A 9,971-nucleotide genomic window follows, 5' to 3' on the forward strand; every position below is an offset into this window, starting at 1 on the left:
CACAGTGTATTTATTTGAGGTTGTGTGTTTTTTGTTTTCATATCAGATTGAAGAATCAGTTCGCTCTATTATCGCGAGACTTGCGACGTGACCACATCACAGACATCAACCTGCTAGCCGGGGGACGACGAGTGAGCAGCAGATCTGTGGTTGTGACCGCCTTGCATGGTTTTAATGTTCACCAGGGAAGATATTTGTAAACCGACTGTCGGGAGTCGCTGTCGACCCGCGTCTATGGCTGTTTCCATTTCATTCACACGGTTTCCTTGAGTCTTGGCTTTAACAGGACAGAGCTGGCTACGCTTCGTTGGCTCTCTTGTTTACACGGTAGCTAGAGGTGATGTTAGCTAACATACCTTAAAGCTCTTGTTTACAGCCGGTTTTCTTCCCAATAGCCAAAAGCTGACGATGTTTATATCTTTGTATTATGCAAACTGGCTTACTGTGTTACACCGCATCGCTTGTCATCACTGTGTATAGCAGTGGCGTTAGCCTAAGTTACCGAGCAGACTCAATTGCATTGACACCACAGCTTTATTGATAACGCCGAAAACACCGCAACGCTTGACCACTTTCCCGATATTAAATCACAGCGCGGTCGGGCCGGTCAAAGCAAAAAGAGCTGCAATAGATGGCGATTAGAAATAGCATAGCTACTCAGCATGGCCACATCTAATGGCAGCTCATAGATGCCAGGGCAGAGGAGTGTACAGTGTTAGCCACATCGTCCCTCAGCTGCCTCTGGAGGCCAGACCCAGAGGAAAACAACAGTGGTGCGAATCAATCGTTGACGTCAAAACATCAGCACTAAAACAAAGCACAATGGAGGCCGTGAGGAGTGCTTTCCACGCTCAGCTGGCCACCGTCATGGACTCGCTGCTGGCAGCCGCCGTGTGTGAAATAGCCAAGATCTTCGAGAGCAGCCTGTGTGAACAGCAGGCGGAGCTGGTGCAGAAAACCGAGGAGATCTCCATCCTCCGAGGCAAGCTGGAGAAGGTGGAGAGGAGGCAGAAGGCGAAGGGCGGAGGGAGCGAGGAGGGGGAGATGCCATCAGGAGACAGAGAGGGCAGCTTGAGGCAGCAGACCCTATCAGGAGCAGGTATTGCAGCAGTAGCCTATTATCCTTATTCAACTCAGGATTAAAAGTTCATGCAGCACACACAACACAATGGTCGTTGTTGTTGTAGTTTGGGAAAAACTTGTAGATGAGTCAAAAGTTTGGACTTTTGGACTAATCTTTCTTTCTTTTTTATTACTTTCTACATTGTAGATATAAATGGAAAACATCAAAACTATGGAGGAACACATTGAATTATGTAGTAAACAAAAAAAGTTACAACAACAAAGCTGAATATGTTTATACCGTATATTAGATTTTTAAAAGTAGCCGCTGGCTTTCATGACAGCTTTTTGCACACTTGTAGTCATCAGCTCTATGAGGTCGTCACCTGCAACAGTTTTCTAACACAATGACAGTTTTGTCTTTACCATACTGTATAACTGTGTGTTCCTTCATAGTTTTGACATCTTTAGTATGAATCTACAATGTAAAGAAAGACCATTGAATGAGAAGTTGTGTCCAAACCGTTAAGTGGTAGTATCTTAAACCCCTCCATTGCTCAACCCCATTTTTCATTAAAGTAATCCATATCCAGTATGCTTCGACAATGAGCTATTAAAACTAGTACTATTATGAATCAGTCCACCAGCCACATTCAACCCGTTTTTGTTTTTGTTTTTTTTTCATAAATACCTGTCAAATAATGTCTTTAAAGACAATTTCAGTTATAACGCATTTTGAACCTGGCTGGTCTCAGTGCAACCCATGGCAGAGAGACAGCTCTTGTTAACATTTCTGAATGATTTGGATCAAATTCTGATTGTTGAAACATGTTTCTCCTTATTCTGTTTGACCTTCAACACTACTGATCATGATCCTTTTCATTACATTCATCCTGGGAAATGGGTTGATCCGTCTCATACACTTCTAAGCTTTTTTTTTTTTAGCCATATATTACTGGAAAAAATGTCAAAATTGGAGAACACATTTGAAACACTAAATGTTGATTAAGTTGTGACCCACAGCAATGACCTGACTGTTCTCAGTCTACTGTGCCTGCAATAAAAACTCATGCCACGGCATCAGTATGGCATGAATTTTCACAGCTGTGCTGAGTCTGACCCGCACAGCTGTATGTGTCAGTGAGTCCAGCTGACCCAAATAACTGACCGCCTTTCAGCCACTATTGAGTATGACCTAAAACATCCTTCAGCTAAATGAAGATATGACTGAGATCCTCCTAGTTGGCATAAATCATTATCTAATATTAGTGTGAGAGCCCATTTGAAATCTTTGACCAGAGTGGCCTTCTACTTGCACATTGCAATTTTAAAGATGAAAAAATGAAAGATGAGGAAAACTTAGTTTACTCTTTTGTCTCTAGTTCTGACTACACTAATGCTCTGTATTATTGCCCTCCAAAAACGGCTATTGCTGAACTACTCTCTCTACAGAATAAAGTTCTTCAGTGAGTTTCCAAAGTGCTAAATGCCCTTTTATTGTTCTATGATTGTCCACAAGCTGTAAGATCCTTCACAGCTGCATTTTAAACTATTCCCAGAGAACTTACTTACAACTTTCTTAATTCAGCAAATTTTTGTACTTTTCTTGCAGTTTCCATTTTGCTGCTGACATGCAAACCACTTTGAGAGGCACCAGACTTTATTGATACACTAACCATAGATTCTTTACTTGCACAGGACTGAATGAGGGTAAAGATATGTCTTCTCACCAAGACCCGGTGGAGGGGCTCACTCAGAGTCTGAGCGGGCTGAAAGAGGAGGTCACAGGCCAGGATGGAGCTTCAGTAAAGCATGAGGTCAGACCCTGTCTTGTCTCTCCATCAGCTGGAGGCTGAAGTAGTTGGCCATCCACACAAAGTGTTGTTTTGACCACACAATGCGGTTGGTTTTCCTGCATCTTACACACTTATTTTGACTTGTGCTTCCCAGCGAGCTGCATCGCGGCCTATGACTGGGTCCGTTGCTGTCCAAGCGGGAGAGGGAAGCCTTGCTGCTGGGGACCAGAGGCAGATTGATTCCCTGTCTGTCACACAAACCAAGACAAAATGTAAGTAGCCTTCTAAATTTAGTTCTACTCTTATTCACTTTTATACTAGAAGCAAGATTATTTTGAGTGTCAAAGGAGATATCATAGGAGGTGAGATGAAAGACTGTCAATTTTCCTTTTGCCCCTAATTTGTCCACAGTGTCTCATTGGGATCAGGACAATCACAGTGCAGACCACAGACCCCTCCAGGATCAAACCTCCACCCCTTTTCTTTCTATCTCTCAGAGTGGACGTTGCTCCCCCAGGCCTGACCCAAACCTAGCTCAACCAGGGGAGTGGTTACCAGGGTTGGACGCCACCCGAGGTGGGGTGTCCGGTCTTGAGAATCTTCAGGCAGATGGCACCGGCTGCTCCGGTCCAGCCAGCAGCAGCGCCGGTGCCGAAGGAGGACCCTGCTTCCGACCCGGTTTCGGCTCCGACGAGACCAGCAACGAAGATGACGAGAGCTCTTTTCCTTTCCTGGACCAGGAGCCCGAGAACCAGAACTCCAGTAGGAACTCAGTGCAAGGCCAGAGCGTTGGGCAGAGGGGAGCTCGGCAGGATCAACCCCAAGCTCCCTCTGCCGAATCACTGTGGAGACCCAGAGACGACAGGGGCGGGAGAGGCCCCATCAATCATACACGGCGACTCACAACATTTGGCAACAGAGACCCTCTCCGACCACAGTCCAATTCACAGTCTCTGGCGCTACGGCACACAAACACCCTCAGCCACCCTCCAGCTCCCGGTGGAGGGAATGGACGACCTTACACCTGCCCATACTGCGCCAAGTGTTTCACCTATCCCTCCCACCAGCGGAGACACCTTTTGCGCCACACGGGAGTCAGACTTCATCCCTGTCAGTTTTGTGACAAGAGCTTCCTCACTCCCTCTGAGCTTACTGTGCACACTCGCACGCACACTGGTGAGCGACCTTTTGGGTGCACGCAGTGTGGTAAACGTTTTGCCCGCAGTGGGAACTTGAGAGCCCACCAACGGGATGTTCACATGGGGAAGAGGCCCTTTGCATGCACAGAGTGTGGGAAGAGGTTTGCTCACAGGGGGAACCTCAGGGTCCACAATCATAGAGTCCACCAAGGAGATCCCTACTACATGGAGGATCAGCAAGAGCCTGACATCGGCCCTAATCCCATTTGAATAGATTAAGAAAATGATGGATTGCACTTGAATTCTGTTTGTAAACTAAATGCTAGGAACTCATGTCAGGGTAATGGGCCCTAAACTTATTGCTCAACACTCAAAACAATGTGAAAGTATTTCATATTTTTGTTCACATTTGATGTGTGGCGACAGTTAAATGAACCCCAAACAGTAATTTTACAACATCAAAAATATTATTTTATTTTTGAAAGAAATGGTAGATCAGAGTTATGGTATTATGGCTCACACTTAAAGGGAGCGATTTGTATTTAAATGTATTATAAATGACTGGATGTAATGATCAAGAAATGAGAAACATTGGCTGCTGTTATAAAAAACAGTTACTCCAGGATGACGGTGTTGTTCCTCCCGATCAGTGGAAGGTCACAGAGCAAATCTAAGTACCATTTCCTTACTTGAGGTGGAAAACTATAAAACCATTTTCCATAAAACCAGTAAAGAAAGTCTTGATGTTAGATTTAGACATGTGGCATGCAGAGGTAGGCTAGCACGTCTCTTCTTTCAAAATTTGTGCTTATCTACTGCCCATCTCCTCAAACTTTTATTTACACTGTGCTTTAAAATAGAAACAGTATTGCAACAAGTACATAGCTGTGTTGTTAAAGAAGAACTGTGCTTTTATTTTCCATCATGTTTTTGCAAAGTCAAATTAAATGATATAGTGTTGTTGAATCTATTTGTTCTCCTTCGCCTGATACATTCATGCATTGAGCAGTACAATCTAATGTGGTTGCACCATTGCTTGTCAGACACCAGGGGGCAATATGAGTATATCAAATTATAGCAATAGAAATGGCTATGGGTGGCATTGAAAATAGATTACAGATAGAGGTGTCTGGCATATTTTACTGTGTGGTCTATGGTGACAGATATGTCATTCCGTCAATTTATTCTTTACTGAAGTTGGTGTTGGTGAAGCAAAACCGAAATGTGAATGTATCCAAGTACTGGATGAGTGTGTTCACATGTACAAAATATATTTGTGTAAAATCAGAGGCAAAATGCTTGAGCCTCATATTGTCACTGTTGAGTGGAAACCTTGTTCATTCCTAAACCATTACTTTTCAGGAAATGGTAGAAAAGTGTATTTTGAAAGTACCGGTAATTGAACCCTGTGATTTAGCGACAAACTCTTGCATTCACTTTACATTGGTTAAGTATTTGAAAAAATCCACAGATGGGCTCAGAGTTATTGGTAGCATTCATATATGAAAAAAATTATATAAGTAGAAACTAGGTTTCCATTTAACAGTTATGAAATTTGCTTCAACTGAACTGTAGAATCACAACATTGGCATCGGACATTGTGGATTTCGTCCCTGATTGACCTACATGCATACTGGCCTGAAAATATATCGAGTGTATGGGACGCGTTGAGGTCGATGACATATTTGTCCCTGTCTCTCACTCCCTGTCTCTTTTCACGCCCGGTCTCTCTGCTGAGTGAGGCCTGGTCAAGCCGTGTGTTATGTATTCCCCAGGCTGCTGAGTCCTCGGTTTGCTCGCTGAAAGATTACATCCAGTGACCGCTTTTGGTGACCTCCCCTCCCTCAAAGGTCACCTGTGTTTGTCTCTCCCTCTGGGGTTTTACTTTCACACTTGTTAAAATTAAACAGTTTTTTTAAAGAGCACACAACCTAAGGCCAACCCTACACTTGCTATAAAGCAGGACAGAGAGAAAGCCTAACATAGGAACGAGTGTATATCATGTTCACAGAGTTGTATGTGTGCGTGTGACTGAACTACTCTTAATGTGAGAGGATTGAGTCCCCACTGAGTAAAGCTTCTGGCTCTCACAGAGCTTTTAGGGGCATGTACTGTGTAAACGCTGTATTTATGTGCGGATGAAAGCCCTAAATCTATCTACAGATTTGGGTCTCAAAATAGGCACGTCTCTTTGTTTTGTTTTTTTCATAAGCAAGGGTCACATATAGGCTTTACAGTTTGTTTATTTGGTTACATGTGTAATCTCCTTTTTGCTCTAAGCGGCTTTGCTCCAGGGGAAGAAAGGTAACAAATGAACAGTTGATCAGTCTGGAAGGACTACACAGCACTGGTAATTTGAATTTATGTGAAGAAGGCACTACATAAAGTTAACACTGATATAGATATTTAATCAGTCCACCCTCTAAAAACGACATGTCAGTGTTTTACCCATGTTTTGCCCTCTGATGTTGGGGTAAAATCAGATAAACTCATTTGACCAAAGTCTAATGGCCCTATGGTTCACTCGTCTCATTATCTGATTTGGTATATTTTCAGCTTTTCTGTTTATTTTTTACAGCCAACATGTAAAATAGTACCTCCATCACTGTCAGGTAACCATGTTTATCACCAGCTGATAGTGTTATTGCTCCATTTTGCAGCAGAGATCAGGCTCTAATGTGCTCTTTAACTTTTATGTCACCATGTGTCAGTTTATTTCTTTCATCCCTGGGGCTGCTGCTTTGATTTGCCCTCCCCCCAAAAAAACACTCTCAACCTCCAGCAGCTTCCTTGCCCCTGGCCCAAAGAGTCATTCCATCACCGTCCAATAATCCTTGAGGAGTGAAATTATCCCCCCGACACCGAGGTACTACACTTTCCTCCCCAAACATGTCATGTAGAAGCAAAAAGACTGCAAGTATTAACCACCACCAAGGAATCAGGCAAATTATACCACTGGGTATTGCATGTGTGTGTGTGTGTTGGTTTTTATGTGGCAGTGCAATCACTCTCTGTCTTTTATCTTTTCCATTGTCAAGAGTGCTTACGTCTGTTTTTTCATGCATGTTATGGTTATGTTTACATGTGCACATTTACTTGCCTTTGTGTGTGTGTGCGTTGCAGTAACTGCCATGGGTTTAGTATTGCCCCCAAGGCTGCTCATAATCTACCCAGTCCCACCACTCCCCATGGGCTGCAGTTTCATGCGGGTTGCCATTACTGTAGTGAAACCCCCCTTTAGGGGATTACAGTGCTGTCTCCTGCTCAAGGCAGTGAGTTGATCCATCGTCTGCTGACTGTATTTAAGCACTCACTTAATGTGCTAATAGTGTTAGACTGGAGAAATGCGGCAAAGCTTTTAACTTTCATCTCTTAAAGCTCTTTGTCTGTAGAATTTGCTGATTTCATGGCTGCCTGTCTTAAATCCATTTGTATTTTCTCAGCTTTGGAAAAATATTAACTGAGGTGTTGATATGTGTGATAAAAATGTATTATTATTATTATTATTATTAGGCTATTATTATTATTATTATTATTATTATTATTATTATGATTATCATCGTTATTATTATTATTTTAAATCAAAGACACTGATGGGATTGTTTTGCTATTATTTTGGATGTGGTGTGAGTGTGTGATGCCAACAGTTGAATGGAGGGACAGCTTTCTGCTCAGGCACTGGGCTTTTATGTGTGTGTGTGTGTGTGTGTGTGTGTGTGTGAGTGAGAGAGAGAGAGAGAGAGAGAGAGAGAGAGATCACTGGACCACTGTCACTGGGTTGAGTCCACACCAGGCAGTGGCATGGACTGTTTCTCTTCACATTTTGGGGGTCACAGAGCATGATGGGGGTGGAGTAGGAGTACATTATCTTCCCCTCTCAGAGTTCCTGGGTTTCCCAAGTGTGTGTATGTGGTTGAATGAGTGACTGTCTGCACAAATTCACCATAGGCTGCTCTTTGGTTGCTAAGCAACCCTGTGGCTGCACGGTGGAGTGGGGGTGGAAAAGGAAAAGAAGCACCAGGTCAACAGAGACAGACACTCACAAGCATTACAGCGTCTGATTGGACACATCAGTGCTCCTGATGAATGGTGCTGATCGTTATCATGCTGGCTGTCTGCAGGCCTGAACACTATTTGGGTCTCAAAGTCCACCTGAGACGAGATGAAACGGGGTCAACTTGTGGGTTTTGGATGAATCAGATTTTGTTCATCACCAATGACAAATGTAATTTGGTCAATAGTTAAATGTGTTTGCATGTTGCCTTGATTTTATACTTATGTAGGCCTATTGAATGCGCTGATTTGTTGACAGCTTCGGCTTGTGAACTCAATATGAGTCACCAATGATTCAACACATCAGCTGTAAACCCTCTATTCTATTTAATCTGTTGTTGTTGTTGTTGTTTGTCACTTAGCCTAGTTTCCATCATGTCAGTCAGATCAGATCAGGGTTTGCTTTTATATGCTCAGATGAAGACCTAATGAAGATTGTCCACCAGTTTCTCAGTGATTTCTCCTCGTGGAGATGACGTGAGGACACAACATGCTCACAGAGTCACTCCAAGGTAAAACAGGTCCAGGAGAAGGAGTGGAGGGTCGTTGTCACGCTCCACCGTCACCAAGGTAACGTGACTGGTCCAAGCCTTCATGGCTGAATGGCCTGGTCGCTATGGGAGACAGGTGTGAGGCTGCTGGTTTCACACAGGCCCAGGGTCAGGCATGGTAGGTTAACAAGGACAAGCGGAACTGGATTTACTGTACAAGAGCAAAAACCACATGCAGAGGTGATGATGGTGATTATAGTATTACAATGATTATTATGGTCATGAGGATTTTACAATATGACAGTGTGGAGAGAGTCTGACTGTGTGTGTGTGTGTGTGTGTGTGTGTGTGTGTGTGTGTGTGTGTGTGTGTCACTATTGTTTATAATTGTATTGTGTGACCAATTTAAATCTGCCTAGAACAGCGATTTAGCTCAGCTTTATGTCTGTAAACCGAGTTAGCTCCTTGTTATTTCTTCTTCCCTCCAAAAATGTTAGGTTTGGTCACTCACTCATCAACCCCGGTTGCAATCTTCAGCTGAAAATCTGAGTATCAAATGCAGAGAGACAAACAATGGACTGATAAATGAAGCTGAACTCCTGGCAAGCTAAGATATTTTCTTCTCTTCTCGTCCGTGTGTCATCGAGAGGGACAGGTGAGTGGACACTTACCATCATCCCTTAAGTTATTTCACCACAACAGTTTGTTAATGCTAACAGGCTAACACGTTAGCTTCAGCGATGTCAACCCGCTAAAATATCTCACAACTGCGTTTTTTGTGTATTTTTTTTGCTCCATAAACAGGTTAAAGCAGATTTCTGATCAATTAGCTGTTTATTTCTGTTGGTTAATGTATCACAGACGGTTTACATATCTTTCCAGTGGCGCGGGCTAAATGCTAATCAGTGGTGTAGCAGCAGCAGGTGTGTTTTCCAGTAGGTGAGGTGACTAGTTTCTTGTCTCCATTGTTGCCAAACTACTAATGGGTGGACATACGATGAAAATCAAACAAACAAAAAAACATAGGACCAAGCATGCATTTTTAATGATTCTATGTTGTTTAATTATGCATTTAAGTTCATTTAGGATTTTTTCGACTGACCAATCTCCAATCTCCTTCTCCAACTGAGTTGATAAATGGAAACTTTGCTAGATCAACTAACTTATCAGAAACAGCTTTAGATTGCCAACAGTTAAGTATCATGTCCTCATGGTTGAATATAGATTGAGCCCACCTATATAGTAATACCAATAGATATAAGATTCAAAATTCAAAAAACCTTTTATAAATAAAGTGCAAGAACACCCAAGACATTAAAAACATTTGTGGTACACCCCCCTCTCCCTCTGTGCTTGGAGGCTTTGTACTCTGGATCAGATCTTACACTGATGGAACTCGCTACAAGAGGAAAACACTAAACCTAATGGTT

General features: G+C 42.9%; 1 protein-coding gene across 1 annotated transcript; it reads left to right on the forward strand.

The window, feature by feature from the left end:
- The first annotated feature begins 70 nt into the window (after positions 1-70).
- On the forward strand, positions 71-4,963 carry LOC146979759 (uncharacterized). The gene is made up of 4 exons (XM_085789762.1): positions 71-1,099; positions 2,761-2,879; positions 3,013-3,130; positions 3,270-4,963. Exons 1-4 carry the CDS (start codon positions 676-678, stop codon positions 4,265-4,267), a joined length of 1,659 nt encoding a protein of 552 aa, XP_085645888.1. The 5' UTR covers positions 71-675; the 3' UTR covers positions 4,268-4,963.
- The last annotated feature ends 5,008 nt before the right edge of the window (positions 4,964-9,971 follow it).

The sequence above is a fragment of the Trachurus japonicus genome, chromosome 10, assembly GCF_045865225.1.
Source record: "Trachurus japonicus isolate A0001 chromosome 10, Traja_1.0".
Classification (NCBI taxonomy): domain Eukaryota; kingdom Metazoa; phylum Chordata; class Actinopteri; order Carangiformes; family Carangidae; genus Trachurus; species Trachurus japonicus.

Coding starts and splice junctions, on each gene's coding strand:
- LOC146979759 (XM_085789762.1), top strand. CDS start 676: ATGGCAGCTCATAGATGCCAGGGCAGAGGAGTGTACAGTGTTAGCCAC. Junction 2,880..3,012: donor GAGCTTCAGTAAAGCATGAG/GTCAGACCCTGT, acceptor TGTGCTTCCCAG/CGAGCTGCATCGCGGCCTAT. Junction 3,131..3,269: donor CACACAAACCAAGACAAAAT/GTAAGTAGCCTT, acceptor ATTTGTCCACAG/TGTCTCATTGGGATCAGGAC.